This window comes from Chrysemys picta, chromosome 14, assembly GCF_011386835.1.
Source record: "Chrysemys picta bellii isolate R12L10 chromosome 14, ASM1138683v2, whole genome shotgun sequence".
Classification (NCBI taxonomy): Eukaryota; Metazoa; Chordata; order Testudines; family Emydidae; genus Chrysemys; species Chrysemys picta.
The window spans coordinates 7,036,017-7,053,097 of NC_088804.1; the positions used below are offsets into that span (position 1 = coordinate 7,036,017).

The 17,081-nt window shown below is 47.0% G+C and overlaps 1 protein-coding gene across 8 annotated transcripts in view; it reads left to right on the plus strand.

Moving 5' to 3' along the window:
* KIFC3 (kinesin family member C3) overlaps positions 1-17,081 on the plus strand; it is a 62,332-nt gene that overhangs the window by 15,919 nt on the left and 29,332 nt on the right. The window contains exons 1-4 of one of the 8 annotated variants that reach the window (XM_024111036.3): positions 4,668-4,836; positions 8,975-9,092; positions 12,465-12,610; positions 16,751-16,931. In XM_024111036.3, coding sequence (XP_023966804.2) covers positions 9,011-9,092; positions 12,465-12,610; positions 16,751-16,931 — 409 coding nt within the window. In that variant the 5' untranslated portion in view covers positions 4,668-4,836; positions 8,975-9,010. The other 7 variants (XM_008174539.4, XM_065566851.1, XM_065566852.1 and 4 more) reach the window with 7 other exon arrangements.

Sequence of the window (17,081 nt, forward strand, 5' to 3'; positions counted from 1 at the left end):
CCCTAGGTGGCGGAAGGTCCCGCCCCTGAAATGCCACCCCCGACAGAGGCGGCGGAAGATCGCGCCCCTGAAATACCGCTGACGACTGGGGCAGCCGAAGATCCGGCTGCCGCAGTCGCCGCCCCCCAAATGTTAGCACCCTAGGCAACTGCATAGGTTGCCTAATGGGTTGCGCCAGCCCTGTCCCCAGCATAGGAGCCCCCACTCCAGGCACAAAGCAGGGTGCGTTCCAGGGCAGTGGAGGAGAGATGGAGGACATAAGCAGTATGTTGGGAGTGAGAATGAACTGCCCATCCAGCAATTCTGTGCCTTTGTAAAGCCCCACTGGGGCCATTGCGGGAGAGACAACCCTCTACCACAGGGACGGCTTTAGGCCGATTCCCTGGAATTGGGCTCTGCGCCTAAGAGGGCCCCACGCCTAAGAGGGCCTCACGCCTTAGGCGCCTTTTAAATTTTTTTTACTCACCCGGCGGCGGTCCGCTCCGGGTCTTCGGCGGCGGGGGGGGGGGGGGGGGGTGTCCTTCAGTGCCGCAGAAGACCCGGAGCAGACCCCCTGCCGTCGAAGACCCGGACCGCCGCTGGGTATTCGAATCGGGCCCCACAGGTCCTAAAGCCAGCCCTGCTCCGCCATTCCCTAGAAGCCATTGAATAGGGAAAGTCCTTTGCCTCTGTCTGTGCACTGGAGAGAAATCTGTCCCCTGGTGTTCAGCGGAAGGACTGTATGTCTTCTCCACTCTCCTCCTTGGTGTCTTTTCCCCTTTAGTCTACAGCATCTCTCAATTGCTAAAATAAAAACACTCCTCTAAGGCCAGGTGTATTCTACAAACTTTTGTTGGTATAGCTGTGTTGGGCAGCTGACATAATAATGGTGCTGGCAAAAGTGCCTAGTGTAGACGCAGTTGTACCAGCAAAACTTGGAGGGGCTGGAATAAGGTATTTTGGCAAACGTGCAGTTTTGAAGGAGTAAGCTGCATGCACACTGGGAGCATTTCCAGTATAATATACTGGTATAGCAAAGCCTTCTGCGTATAGACCTCACGTAAATAGTTCAGTTTTCTTACTGAGCCACCAGTGATCATTACCTGAGTTCTAACTGGGATGTAGGACGTAGGACTGGAAGGGACCGATCTAGTCTCCTGCTAGTGCTATAAGAAAGAAATTGTTTTTAAAGCCTACGTCATGTTTTTTATGCATCTCTCACAACTAAATGTAGAACTAGTAATTTGTCATTCCTGTAATTTGTGGAAACGGGAAGGACGCGCATGTGGCTAAAGCACAGGCTTGGGAGTCAGGCTATTTGGGTTCTATTCTCGGCCCTCCTGTAAACTTTGTGTGACTCTGAGTGATTCACTTCCCCTTTCTATGCCTTAGTTTCCCTCTCTATAGCTACAAAGTGGGCATTCCTCTCGCTTTGTTCAAGTTTGCAAAGTGCTTTGAGAATCTCAGATTGAAGGTGCTAGAGGTGCGCAGAGTTGTGTTGCTTATCGGGTCATTTGTCAAGTTGTTAACAATAACAAACATGTTATTAAATGAATCCCTTCCCGTTTTACTAAGGTCATGTCTACACTTACAAGCTTACAGCAGCACAGCTGTACTCATACAGGGGTGCTCCTGTAAGATGGCTTGTGTAGCTGCGTTATGTTGATGGGTGAGAGTTCTCCTGTTGATATAACAAAACCAGTGCAAGGAGCCGTGAGAGCGTCTCCTGCCGACATAGTGCCGTGCACACAAGTGCTTATGCTGGGAAAATCTATGTCGCTCAGAGGTGTGTTTTGTTCACACCCCTGAGCGCCAAATGTTTTGCTGACATAATGCTACTGTAGACATGGCCTAACTAATTTAAGATCATGAAAAGTGTGTGTGTGTGTGTGGAGGAAATATCTAATTTGTACTGTTTACTTTTAGAATTTCACTCATCTTAGATCAGTAGGTCTCAAACTTTTTTACTGGCGATCCCTTTCACATCGCAAGCCCCTGAGTCCGACCCTCCCCCCAATAAATTAAACACACTTTTTAATATATTTAACACCATTATAAATGCTGGAGGCAAGTGGGGTTTGGGGTGGAGGTTGACAGCTTGCGACCCCCCCATGTAATGACCTCGCAACCCCCAGTTTGAGAACCCCTGTTTTAGACAATTAAAACGGAGTAGACAGGGCTGTAAAGCATAACTGTTTTTTGGACTTTTGGGGAGGAAGGGGTGTGAAAGGGACTGAGGCTTGTATGGAGGCACTGAGTTTTGTGGGAGCTCTGTCGTGGGTCTAGTTTTGGGGGGAGCTGATGGTGGGTTTAGCTTTTAGTTCCAACTGATTTGACTTTGGAATTTATGACAAAGGCACTCGTAGTGGTAGGTAAATGCCTATTATTTATTATTATAAATTGAAGAATAATCTAGCTTTCTAGCTGCTACACACTAGTACAAGGTTCTTGTGTTTGGGTTTCCAACAACACAGGGAAATGTTTGAATTAAAAAACACAGATACACTCTTTTTTTTTTTTTTTTTTTTTTTTTTAATAATAAGCTTGAAGATCTTTCCATGCAGGTGCTCAGATGCAGGCCACACAACTATCCAGATAGCCCTAATCAATACATATCAGGCTGTCGATTAATCACAGTTAACTCATGTGATTAAAAAAAATTAATTGTGATTAAAAAACTTAATTGCGATTAATCGCAGTTTTAATCGCACTGTTAAACAATAGAATACCAATTGAAATTTATAAAATATTTTGGATGTTTTTCTACATTTCATATATATTGTATTCTGTGTTGTAACTGAAATCAAAGTGTATATTTTTGATTATAAATATTTGCACTGTAGAATGATAAACAAAAGAAATAGTATTTTTCAGTTCGCCTTATACAAGTACTGTAGTGCAATCTCTGTTGTGAAAATGCGACTTACAAATGTAGATTTTTTTGTTACATAACTGCACTTAAAAACAAAACAATGTAAAACTTCAGAGCCTACAAGTCCACTCAGTCCTACTTCTTGTTCAGCCAATCACTCAAACAAGTTTGTTTACATTTATGGGCGATAATGCTGCCTGCTTCTTATTTACAATGTCACCAGAAAATGAGAACAGGCATTTGCTTGGCACTTTTGTAGCCGGCATTGCAAGGTATTTATGTGCCATATATGCTAAACAGAAGTCTTAAAAGAGCAACACTCTGATGTGGAAACTACAGAACCCAAACCACCAAAAAAGAAAAACAACCCTTCTGCTGGTGGCATCTGACTCAGATGATGAAAATGAACGTGCATTGGTTGTACTGCTTTGGATTGTTATCGAGCAGAACCCGTCATCAGCATGGACACATGTCCCCTGGAATGGTGGTTGAAGCATGAAGGGCATATGAATCTTTAGTGCATCTGGCATGTAAATATCTTGCGATTCCGGCTACAACAGTGCCATGTGAACGCCTGTTCTCACTTTCAGGTGACATTGTAAACAAGAAGTGGGCAGCATTATCTCCTGCAAATGTAAACAAACTTGTTTATCTGAGAGATTGGCTGAACAAGAAGTAGGACTGAGTGGACTTGCAGCCTCAAAAATTTTACATTATTTATTTTTGAATGCAGTTTTTTTGTACATAGTTCTACATTTGTAAGTTCAACTTTCATGATAAAGCGATTGCACTATAGGACTTGTATTAGGTGAACTGAAAAATGTTTTCTTTTGTTTTTTTACAGTGCAAATACTTGCAATCAAAAATAAATATAAAGGGAGCACTGTACACTTTGTATTGTGTGTTGAAATTGAAATTAATATATTTGAAAATGTAGACAACATCCAAAATATTTAAATAAATGGTATTCTATTAATGTTTAACAGTGCGATTAATCACGATTAATTTTTTTTAATGGTGCGATTAATTGCGAACAATTTTTTTTAATCGCTTGACAGCCCTCGTATTTATATTATGGTTTATTATTTAAAAATAAACCCGGCATTTGGGACTTACTTGATGGCCACACTGCGTTTGCCTGTAACCCTTTTCATCCAGAAAGATCCCCGCATGCTTTACAAACCGTGCAGGTTAATCATTTCAACCACCCCAGAAATGCATCCACCTCTGAGGTGGAGCAGGGCAGCGTGTTCCAGCCCTGGGCAGGAAGCGGGTTTTTCCCACGGAAGAAGGGGCGGCTGGTGACCCCACGGGAGGACGCTGGCCTCTCCCCACGCCAAGCTAGCGAGAAGCCGGCGGGTGCTTTGCAGGCTCGGTCCGTGCCCCCCTAGCTGGGGGGGAAATGCAGCCACTGGGCTGGAGACAAAGGACAACAGCCCCTGGCAGCGGCCGCCCTCCCAGCCCCTTGGGGAAACTCCTCGGGTGGGTTTTGCTGCCTTCCCCCCCCTCGGCTGCACGTGAAGCCCCCTGCGCTCCCCCTGCGCCGCCCTGGCGAGCCTCCGGCTGGGTCCGGGCGGGCTGCGGCGTGGGACCCGCCGTGCGCGGGGCCAGGGGCTCGCCCGGAGCTCCCCTCCCGCGGGGCCCGGCCGGGCTCGCTGCCCCCCCGGCGCTGCCCGCTGCGGAGAAGGAGCTCCAGGAGTGCGGCCAGCCGGTTACCATAGCAACCGGCAGCAAGTCGGAGTCAGTCATTTCCTGTGGAAAAGCGTCTGTGTGTGTGTGTGGGGGTGTGTGTGTGTGTGTGCAACGGGGGGGAGCGGGGGGTGTGTGGGAGGGGAATGGGGCAGGTCCGCGACTTGCCTGCGGAATCCGGGCTCGCTCCGTGAGGGAATGACAGCGCAGCCCCCTGCCAGGGCCCTCCTGCCCCCGGGGGCGGCCAGCCCGGGCAGTGCCGGCCGCCCCCCCCGGGCCCGGGCCGCTCCGACCGGGTGAGTCCGGCCTCGGCCCTTCGTGTTCCTGCGGCCGCGGGCCGGGAGCGGGGTGTGTGTGTGTGTGTGTGCCTCCGCTTTGATCCTGTGTGTGTGTGTGCCAGTGTGTCTTCTCTCGTTTTGAGTGTGTGTGTGTGTGCCTCTGCTTTGATCCTGTGTGTGTGTGTGTGTGTGTGCCAGTGTGTCTTCTCTCATTTTGTGTGTGTGTGTGTGTGCCTCTGCTTTGATCCTGGGTGTGTGTGTGTGCCAGTGTGTCTTCTCTCGTTTTGTGTGTGTGTGTGTGTGTGTGTGTCTGCATGCCTCTGCTTTGATCCTGGGTGTGTGTGTGTGCCAGTGTGTCTTCTCTCGTTTTGTGTGTGTGTGTGTGTGTCTGCATGCCTCTGCTTTGATCCTGGGTGTGTGTGTGTGCCAGTGTGTCTTCTCTCGTTTTGTGTGTGTGTGTGTGTCTGCATGCCTCTGCTTTGATCCTGGGTGTGTGTGAGTGCCAGTGTGTCTTCTCTCGTTTTGTGTGTGTGTGTCTGCATGCCTCTGCTTTGATCCTGGGTGTGTGTGAGTGCCAGTGTGTCTTCTCTCGTTTTGTGTGTGTGTGTCTGCATGCCTCTGCTTTGATCCTGGGTGTGTGTGGGTGCCAGTGTGTCTTCTCTCGTTTTGTGTGTGTGTGTGTGTGTGTGTGTGTGTATGCCTCTGCTTTGATCCTGGGTGTGTGTGTGTGCCAGTGTGTCTTCTTTCGTTTTGTGTGTGTGTGTGTGTGTGTGCCTCTGCTTTGATCCTGGGTGTGTGTGTGTGCCAGTGTGTCTTCTCTCGTTTTGTGTGTGTGTGTGTGTGTGTGTCTGCATGCCTCTGCTTTGATCCTGGGTGTGTGTGTGTGCCAGTGTGTCTTCTCTCGTTTTGTGTGTGTGTGTGTGTGTCTGCATGCCTCTGCTTTGATCCTGGGTGTGTGTGTGTGCCAGTGTGTCTTCTCTCGTTTTGCGTGTGTGTGTGTGTGTGTGTGTGTATGCCTCTGCTTTGATCCTGGGTGTGTGTGTGTGCCAGTGTGTCTTCTCTCGTTTTGTGTGTGTGTGTGTGTCTGCATGCCTCTGCTTTGATCCTGGGTGTGTGTGTGTGCCAGTGTGTCTTCTCTCGTTTTGTGTGTGTGTGTGTGTGTGTCTGCATGCCTCTGCTTTGATCCTGGGTGTGTGTGTGTGCCAGTGTGTCTTCTCTCGTTTTGTGTGTGTGTGTCTGGATGCCTCTGCTTTGATCCTGGGTGTGTGTGTTGGTGCCTGTGTGTCTTCTCTCGTTTTGTCTCTCTCTGGGGAGGGGTGTCTCTGGATGCCACTGCTTTGATCCTGGGTGTGTGTGTGTGTTGGTGCCTCTATGTGTGTGTGTGTCTGGATGCCTCTGCTTTGATCCTGGGTGTGTGTGTTGGTGCCTGTGTGTCTTCTCTCGTTTTGTCTCTGCATGTGTGTCTCTCTCTCTCCTGGTCCTACTGAAAGGAGCCCGAAGAGGAGCTCTGTGTAGCTGGCAAGCTGCTCCCCTCCATCCGCAGAAATTGGTCCCATACAAGACATTCCCTCACCTGCCTTGTCTCTCTCAAAGGACTCATTGTCATTGGCGGCGGGGGTGGAGTGGGAGCGAATGCAGTAGTATGTGGAGTGCGCCTGGCACAGCTTTGTGCCTATTAACCAGGACTTTGCTTCAGTCACCCCCTCCCGCTCCCCCAAATCGCCTCGATTTCCATCGGTCAGTCTGTATTTCCAGTGACTTGTTTGGCCGTCGATGGCACCTGGCAGGGTGTGCGCCGGCTGTTGGAATTCTGGTTTCTCCCCCGGAGTGTGAGCCTGCTATTGCATTGCCATTACGCTTCACCTGCCAAGGCCCAAATGTGTGACAAGAACCATGCATGCGTGTGAGATACATCAGAGAGAGCAGAGCAGGACGCTTGGAAATACACGGGATTCATTCCATTAATATGCACAGCATAACGTTTGCGGTAATCTTCGTTTCAAGGTTCAGCATTTCCAGTGGTCGTAATCAATGTGCCGTAATAAACAGGGGGATAATGCCAGGGTTCTGATCCTGCAACTGCCACCGTCTCAATGAACTCCTGTGCCCATTTAGTGGCAGTTAAGAACTGGGGCCCCAGTTAGTGTGGGTTGGGTCACTCTAATAAGTGATGTAATGGTTAATGAGGCAGAGTGGAGAGGTGAAAAAGGGTGTTTTAAGGTTCCATTAATGTTCATGCAACATTTTGAAATCTTTGGATGAAAGGAGCTTGACAAGAGCAAAATAGAAAAGGTTGTTTTAATTACACCTCTGATTACTACCCTGATATAACACGGTCCTCAGAAGCCAAAAATCTTACCTTATAGGTGAAACCGCGTTATATTGAACTTGCTTTGATCCGCTGGAGCGCGCAGCCCCGCCCCCCCGGAGCACTGCTTTACCGCGTTATATCCGAATTTGTGTTATATCGGGTCGTGTTATATCAGGGTAGAGCTGTATTGTTTAATCAGCACCTAATGCGCTTCACAGAGCATAGAAAAGACAGCCCCTGCTCTGAATTGCTTCCAGTCTAAGCATAAACTGATGACAGGGATTTTAAATAAAAATGCAGTTTAAAAAAAAATGTTTTTCTCCTCTAGTTTCTGATCATGTGCTATTCTCTGTTTCTCCGTGGCACTGGCTTTCCCTGCATGACTACACTTCTTTTAACGCAGTCTACCCTGGGTCAGAGATTTCTGACCAGAAGCTCTGTGTGTGTATGTGAGATGGTAAGGCCGATGTATCCAATTCTCCTAAGTTTGACCAAACTGACCTAGACAATCCTAGATCACAGAGCACTCTCCTAATGACGTCTCTCTTCATGCCACTGCCTGGCTGCCAAGCCACGGGTCTTTTTTGGTTGTTTTCGGTTTTGGTTCATCTCTAGGGCAGATTCCTTTTCTCCCCTTCATTATGGCTTTGAGTTTAGAGTCAGTCCCCGAGGCAGGGAATATTGCGCTTTCTGACTACTTTACTGATTCAACTGCATGTGCTCGAACCCGTGCTAGGCTCATACTTCCTCTCCAGATGACCCAGTGGGATCATTAAGACACAGGCTCTTTGAGCCACAACAATATGAATGAGAGCAGTTTTGTAAAGTTATGAATGATATTTTAGATGTCTAATTGAAACAAACACTGCCAAATCCTTCCTCGTGAGGCAGAGGATTTGAAGACTGCCTTACAGTTTAATCCCAAGTGAGGGAATCTTTTTCCAGATGAGTGAGACGCAGTGGAGTTGGAAGGCGTGGGCATCCATGCACATGCATATGCTACTTTGTAAAGCAGCTTGGATAGGAGTCTCTCTCTTCCCCAATCTACTTCCAGCCGCTCTTGGCTATGGTTCTCATCCTGTGGAGGCCTGATTGTGGTATGAATTAGATCTCATTCTGATCTAAGTTATGAAGGTTTAAATCAGATAAGTCCACTGGTGGAAAAACTGCTGCAAGACGAGAATCCGGCTCAACAACTGAACAAAGACCCCGAATATCTTCGCTATTCTTTGTACGGTGGTAGCACTTTTGAAGGCCCCAATCAAGATCACAGCACTGCAATAAGAGTGTGATGCAATAAGAACATGATGCATAGGAGAACAGGTAAGAGATTGATGCTTATTTCCTGGCTATTGTACAAGGTGGTCTACAGACTCATAGGACGACATAATTCCTGCCCTGAAAAACGTACAATGTAAAAGTTATAAAATCAAATGTAGTAGTGGAAGAAGCTGGAAATGATACAGGAATTATTAACCAAAATAACATGGGTAAAGAACACTCCAAACAACTATGGAAGCTATGGAATTTTGGCACTTAAAATGGAAACATCACAAGATGAAGAAGGAAGCAACACAGCTACAATAACATTGTAAACAGGAATGATTAAGTTAATTACAGATACGGTGTGTGTGTAACGCCTGCTTTGTATAGGTCAGCATTTCTCATGTGGACAAATTCCCAGTATTCAACTCTGAATCGTTCCAGATGTGTGTGGGAGTAGGAATCAAGATGGGGACATTGCTACTTGCATGGCTTGCTAGAGTGTCTCATCTTGGACTACTAACTTCCTGCAGCTGGAATCCAATCCTTTACTGGAATATCTTTGCTTGTGTTTATTCCCAGGCCCTGAGGTATCGATCTGCTTTGGGACCCTATGCCATGATTACATCTCGCAAGACCTGGGATCTGGGACCTACTCCCTCATTGAAAGACCTGTGGAAAAAGGACCTCCCTCTTGACAGTGAGTATTAAGTGTTGGCTCATCCCATTCCATGCCCAGCCCACTCATGGTCACGCCCTTTCTCACACTACAGCCAGGAGAGGCTAGAAAACCAGCGAGCCCGCATTTTTGACATTTCTTTTTAGATGCCAGAGATGAGACTAAAATGGTTTCGGGGAAGCAATTCCGAAACAGACAAAAGCTGTTAGGTAACTCCAGGGTTCATCAGACAGGTGTTTCAGTGCTGCTGCTGTGGTGGTGGAAGGTGAAAGGCTCCTCTCCCCCTTCCTAGTCAGAAGCCTTGGGACAAAAGTTAAATTTTAACATGTAAAAGAAAAAAAAATTATCTGTGATCTGCATGGAAGAAAACCACGTGGATTCTGTTCGTCCTTCATCTCAGCTCCTTGGGAGAGTTTGTTATCTCTCTAAAGCACGGAAACCAAATAGGTGAGTTTAGTTTAATGTTTTTTCTTCTTCAGGGGCTGACGCCTTTTCAGAAAGTAGCTAAAAGAACCAAAACCTACTTGTTGAAACACGCTGCTACGGCTGTGCGGTTATACGCAACACACACTGTCTGTTTGTGGGCTTCGAGGTCACTCTGAGTCTGGGGCTAAATGTTAAAGTCAGGTTTTAGCAAAAGGACTAGATATTTTGGGTGGGAAATCAAAAACAAATGGATTGTCTGCACTCTTTTATTGTTCACTCTCTGACACATTTAAGTTCTTAAACTTTGGCAGCAATTTGTCTATGTATTGTTTCCTCTTCTCTGATTTCTAACTACTGACCATAGACATGGCCTGGTCTGCAGCAGCAGGGGTCTGAAGTTATGTTTTCATTCCCCCCCTATACCCTTTCCCCACTGAGCTAGTAGCATTCCATTGTTACTGGGTGGAGAGACTGGTGGGGAGTGAGACACTAAAAGCCAGTGTACTGTATGATTAGCAGCATCAGACTGTGTCCTACCCAGTGGGGGAATAATAATGTATATTAATTGCATGTATATTATACCTTTTATTAAGGAACTACATATTATTTTGAAAGGTTGTTATTCCTATTTTAAAGATGGGGAAACGGGGGCATAGGGAGGCAAAGAGACATGCACAGCAAGATTATATATCTATCTTGTACGTATACAGCCCTCTTCACTATAATATCTGAGTACTTCCCAACTATTTAAGAACAGAAATAGCAATAACAACCTCTCTCTGTCCCTTTCCAGCCTGTAGGAGAAACAGCTTGATGTATTTATAGTAGTTTTTTGGTGTGTTTGTGTGTGAGAGAGATGAACTGATCATGGGAAAGCTGAATTGAAGAGTTCATTTTCATTTAGTTCTGGACATGGAGAGACCTGGAGTCCTTCTTATTTCTTTCCGGGCTGGATTCCCTCGTTTAAGCCCAGCTCCTGTGAAAGGTCTCTTTTCCACCCTTGCAAGCCTCCCTCTGTCGTCTGTATATTCATTGTACTAATGGGACATAGACGTCATAGGAAGTTATGGTCACTGAAGGAGAAGTGATGTCTCAGATAGTTTGGGCCACTCTCAGGCTAGGTCTACACTACCGGGGGGCGGGGAGGTCGACCTAAGATACACAACTTCAGCTACGTGAATAGCGTAGCTGAAGTTGCGTATTTTAGGTCGACTTACCTGGCTGTGAGGACGGCGGCGAGTCAACTGCTGCCGCGCTGCCGTCAACTCCGCTTCCGCCTCTTGCCGTGGTGGTTTTCCAGAGTCGACGGCAAAGCCATCGGGGATCGATTTTATCGCGTCTTCACTAGATGCGATAAGTCGATCCCCAATAGATAGATTGCTACCCGCCGATCCGGCGGGTAGTGAAGACGTGCCCTTACACAGGGCTTTGACTATTAGGAAAGAGACGATGAGTAGCCACTGCAGAGAGCTGAGTGAGTTTCTATGGTCATGATGACGTGCACTGCTAAGCCGAGGGGTTGCTGTGTTTTGCACCCGCCGGAGCATCGTTCCTATATGTAATGAGTTGCAATGACCAAGCCTGAAGGTCACCAGAGTGTGGGTCACAGTAGTCAGGGCTGTGTCTGGGAGGAAGGAACACAATCTCCGGCTTATCACAGAAGAAGATGAGTGTTTTTTGCCACCATGGCTATTTGAGTATCCAATAACATTGAGGAATCCACAACCATATCAACCCATAGCCTTGTGGTAACAGACACTCTTGTGGGTGATGTGAGAGAGGAGGCAAGTTCTTTAAAGTGCTTGCCACTTCCTGCCAGTATCACTTCAGTGATACTGAAGAGAGATACAGGAGAGCTTTAGCCAGTGCTCTCCATCCAGCGGTTGGTTTTTGGCTGAGCATTGAGAGAGCTGGGAGATGATCCATTTTCTCAAAGCATGAGCTTTTTCTGCATTTGGACCCAGAAAAGAACAGAGTGGCTACGTTGCCTCTAGATTTGTCCTTGGTTCTGGTTCTGTAGTGAAGAACACATTCTGGGGGGAGGAGGTGTTAGCTCACTAGTCCTGCGATGTCAGTTAGACAGGTTTTGTGATGCAGACCTGGTTGAGCAGCTAGATAGGGGATAATATCATGGATACTGAAGTCACAAAATAAGTGAGTAGCAAAGGTGGGAGGAGAATCCAGGAATCCTGATTCCCAATCCCCTTGTGTGGGAGTTTTGACAGTACAGAAAAAGTTCAGGCGTCTGACAACCTTGTAGATTGAGAGGTGAAGTTTGCATAATTCTTCAGAGTCTGTTTGGGTTGTTTACAGGGTTCTTCAGAAAGATACATGAATAGATTCCTACAGTTTGGATTCCGGTAACTTATGTTAATTTGCCAACAAATCATATTTGCCCTAAAGGGCTCATTTTGCTCATTGACATTGCCAAAGTTGTAATAATACTTTGTTCTTGTATGGTGCTTTACATTTTCCAAATGACGTACAAAGAGGAAGTTGTAGTCAGATGTGAAATGAGTTTGACAGGTCTCAGATCACTCAGGTAGGCAGACGGTAGCTTTGCTTACGGCTTTTCCTTCTCCCCCCATCCCCCTTCTCTCCTCCCCTCTTTAGTCTATGGCCCTGTGGCTGAGATTTCATACAAAGCTCATGCTTTCTTCATTGACCTGAAGTATTTTGGGCAGCAGGAATCGAAAGCTTGACGGTAGTTGTTAATGACCTTGGCTGTGAGCCAGAGAAGGGAGGGGGCTTGGATACCAGCTTCAGTTACTAGCATGATGATGGATGGCCTGGAACAGAACTTGGGGGGGAGGGGAGGAGGAGATAGGCTTGCTCAATGAGAACAGGAGGCATACCCAAGACTGAATCAATCTAACGGGATCCCTCCTCACTCTCTGCTAGACAAGCTGTTTGTAGTCAGTTTCTACTGGGCTGATTTATTTAACATTCTTGTTTGTTTTGTTTAAGGGAGTGGACAAGATTCACTCCTCAGTGACAGTGAAGAGGCCTCCTCTGTCCAGACGCCTGTGCTGCCTGCATTGGTCCAACATAAAACTCTCCGTGTGAACTGGTGCGGCGCTGCAAGTCCACAAGGCCTCTACCTGACTGTGCAGGTAAGGAACTCCTGATCCCCTTCGAGGAGAGGAATGAAAGCCAGAGCACCTACTGAAGAACACATTCTTTATCTTCTGGCACTCGGTGGTTTTCTTTTCGGCTGTGTCTTCATGGGAAAGGGAGTGGGTTATCAACTAAGTGTTATATTGGCATCTAGAAGTCATCTGCCTGCAGTGTAAAGGAGCCAAAAAACAGCTGGACTTCTCCACTGGGGAATACCTGAAGTGTACGAAGGATTTCCTGGTGACATTAGGCTGGTGTAATGACATTACACCGGGCCCCATCACAACTTCTGGTGCCTGGACATATCAGGGACATGTCTCAGGAAGAGAAGGGATGTGTTGGGGAAGGCAGGAACGCTCTGCATCTGTTGGGTGGTCGCTTGGGGACTGTTGCAGGCAGGGTGTAAGTCAAAGCAGCCCCTGGGCTGCTCTAACTTGTGTCAAGGGCTGAATCAATCCCAAAATCGGGAAGGAATAAAGGTTGCTTACAGTCACCTTTGCACTCCCTAGATATAGGGCTGCATTGAACTCATCTTAGCCACAGCCCAGGATCAGGGCCATTATCAGTAGAGGATCCCAAACCAAAAATCAGTAGTAGGGATCTCAACATTTCCCAGCAGGTTGCGTTTGGGGGGAATATGATAAGTGTCCTCATTGTGAAACTCACAGCTGATTGAACTTAGTAGCACCACCACTCTCACCGCAGGAAATCCTCTAAGGAACTCAGACAATAGACCAACGACTAGCTAATTTAAAAAAAAATCACTCTTAGATTTAGGTGCCAGATTTTTAAAACTAGCTTGTCTCTTTTCAAAATACAATTTATTCTGCTGCGTAAAGGCACTTTGTTGTAATACTTTATTCCCTGAGTGGAGATGGAAAGGGTGTTGGAAAAATATATCTCAGTTGTCTGGAAAGTGTTAGGAAACCAAATCCAGGGAGGAAGTGGTAAAGATTTAGTGGAACTGTTAAGAATAACATTTTTGGTGTCACTTTTGAGCTATATAATAAGCATCCAAGGGAGGAAGAAGACAAAACAAACAAGCAAACAAAAAAACCACCCCATGCTTTGCATACACCTTATCTCATATCTAGGGTTGTGCAATAGTGTTTACTAACTACTGATTAGATGGGTCATGGGTGGGGGAGAAGATGGTAGGAATTTCATATGGAGGGGTTAGAACAAAGGATTGAGAGTCAGGACTCCTGGGTTCTATTTCCATTTCTGTCACTCATTCATTGTTGGACTTTGGGCAAGTCACTTAATCCATGTCACTATACAATGGAGACAATACCTATGTGTTTCACAGGAGTGTAGAGGCCGCTCTGCTCCACTCTCCGTCCAGGCCCAGCGCCCCGTATAGCTTCAGGAATTACCTTCTGTAAAGTGCTTCTAGAATGTGGGATGACAGGCACTATCGAAGTGCAACATATTGTTCTCTGGCTGCAGTCTGAGAACTGCTCACCCTCATCTTGAAGTTCAATTCAGAAACATTCCAGTTGTAATAACCACTCACCATTTTGTGTTGTGTATTGTACTCACTCTCGCCTTTCAGGTTTCTGCTCTTCTGGACAGGGACTTATTCGTGTGGCACTGCTCACCCCCCATCGTACAGTGCTTTTGTGATCTTAAGCCTGGTCTACACTACAAAGTTTTACCAGTAAAACTTGCCTTCTTTCAGAACATTATAGATACAGTGTAACTAATAAAAGTAGCTTCTGAATGGGGTGGGGGGAAATTCTCAAGTCTCAGTCAGTGAACAGATTACACTAAAACCGTGTCCACACTGACAGTTTTCAGAAAACCTTCCATCATTGCTCCAGCACCAGTACGATCCCACTGGTGAGAGCAAAGGTGAGAAAGCTAGTGGAGTCTGGCTACTGTGCTGTTACCACTATGTCATCTACACTTGCTTTCAGATGACACGAGGGTGAAAATGCTAGTGCCCCATCTACACTAGTGCACCGATCACTGCTAGTGTCCTGGCATTAGATCTACAGTGGAGAAATCCCTATAATTGTCACTATAGAGACAGCTTCAAAGTCCTGTCTGCAGGCCTTTAAGGTAGTCCTGGCACAGCACCAGAAGCAGTGTCATCTTTCCTGTGGTAGCAGAAAGGAGAGGGCTTGCTCCTGGAATGGAGAAGAATATAGATTTTTTTTTTTCAAGCTACTGAATATTGTTACATAAATTATGATAATCCCCTTATTCCTCTCCATCCTTCCAGATCTGTCATACTCGGGGAAAACTGTTAGGAGTGAGGCTTGCTCCAAATCCGTGCCGCTGAACAGTGGCTCATTGTAGTTAAATGGTCCATGGAAATGAACTTACAGTGTGGTACAGCAGCAGAAAAAGCCAGCGTGAATTCAGAAACAACATGTCATGGAACGCAGAATTGACAGTCTGTAGAATGACTACACCAACTAGAATCCTGTGTACAGGACTGGGTCCCTCTCAACCAGGGAGGTGCTGACAAATGGGAAAGAATACAGAGAACAATAAATGTGATTTATGAGGCTAGATTAAAGGATACATTCATATATATTAAAGGATAGACTAAACTAAACGTGCATCTTGGCTGAACCACAACAAAGGTAGGGAGGGACACAACTATCTACCAAAAGGATGTCAAATATTAAAGAGAGTGAGGACATGTTTAAGTGGTTCCAGGATAGGGGAGTAACTAGGAGGAATGACATGAAATTAAGGAAAGGAAAATCGAGGTGGAATGTAAATGAAAACTTCCTGACACTGAAATCTGTAAAGCTCTGGTGACGTCTCCTGGGGAACGTGGTGGAAGCCTCATTGCTTGGGTGATCTGAAACTAGACTGGACAAACAGGGTAGGCTCTGGCTTTTTGGCCGCCCCAAGCAAAAAAAAAAAAAACAGGGCGGCCAGAATGGCAAAGCAAAAAAAAAACAAAAAAAACCTGCGGCGCGGCCAGAGCCAGGGTGCAGGGGGACTTCCTGCGCTGCAGATGTGCCCCAGCTAGCGGGGGCGAGGGGGTGGGGGAGGGAGCGGGGGGGAGAGAGAGAGAAGGGGGGCGGCCCTGCTGCCTGCCGGGCGGGCTCTGCGCTGCTCCGGTCGGCTGGGAGGGAAGGACGCGGGCTGCCCTGCCGGGCTTGCTGCAGGGTGCTCCCGTCCTCTGCGCTGCCGCCCCCTACAGGGCGGCCGGAGCGGAACACCACCCAAAAAAAAAAGCGTCCGTGCCACCCTAGGATTGGGCGGAATGCCGCCTCCTACAAGCTGCCGCCCCAAGCACCAGCTTGCTCGGCTGGTGCCTGGAGCCGGCCCTGTGGACAAAACACCAGCAAATGTAGTGAGAGGAATAATGCAATGCACTGCACTGAACCATGTTTGGGGCTACGTGGACTAAATGACTTAATGCATCTTTTCTGTCTCTGGTTTCTGATTCACTCTGTCTGGTTTCATTCCTGCTGAAACTGATTTTTTTTCCCTTCCTTTCCCCCATAAATCTTGGCTTGGCTCACCTGATTGCAATCAGGAAATCACCTGCTCACAACAGCCTCAGTCACTGTAATTGAGTATCGTTTTTTTCTTACATTGCCATCTAATTTTCTGTCCTCCGCCTGTCTTCTCCTTGTTCCTTTCTCTCCAAAATAGAGTTTTCAGAACTTTGAAAAATGACCGCTATTTGAGATGCTGATTTCCAGTCTGTAGTTTGTATTTGAGACCATGTGTATACTGCATCTTGTCTTTTGCCTTGTGACTGACCTTTTGGAAACCTGAGAGCTGAAAGCTGGAGGGAAAGTGTGGGAGAACATAGGAGGTCATTTGGGAAGAGGGCACTGATGGCTTTAGTGGGATGGCACAGGCTGGAGTTTGGTTAGGTTGGAACAGCAATGGGAAGGAGTTTGGTTTTAGCAGGTGGGGAGTTGACCGGATCAGAGTGGTGCGGGGAAGCGATGAAGATGTGAAGACAGCAGAAATACAGCTTGAAATACTGTGTGATACTGAGATTACCTGTAATGATTTCAGTACCCTGGGGCACAGGGTGACCTTTCAAAATCTCACTCAGTCAAAATCTCGCTCAGTCTATGATAAGTCTAGGGAGGTTTGTGCCCTCTTGAGTTACAATGCCCTTTAAAGGGAAAATGATTGTGTTTTGAACGCAGGCCTTGCAGGACAAGTTGTGCAAGGACAAGAGTCAGGTGAAGAACGCGGAGACTCATCACCAGCCACAGACTCAGTGTAGGACCCAGAAGCTGGGCATAGAGAAGAGGTCGGGGTCTGCTCACAACTGGGACGCTGGAGCGCAGGGCCAGGAAGCCTGCAGCATGAACGTTGAGAAAACAGGTAAAGGGGGAGGCATGAGAATTGATAGCCATTAATTCTCACGCCTATCTCTGTCTTAAGGCAACAAAATCAGAAAGAAACTGCTTCATAGTGAAATGAGATCGGGGGTAAGTGAATTTCCTCAGCTCACAGCTAATGCAATGATTCTTT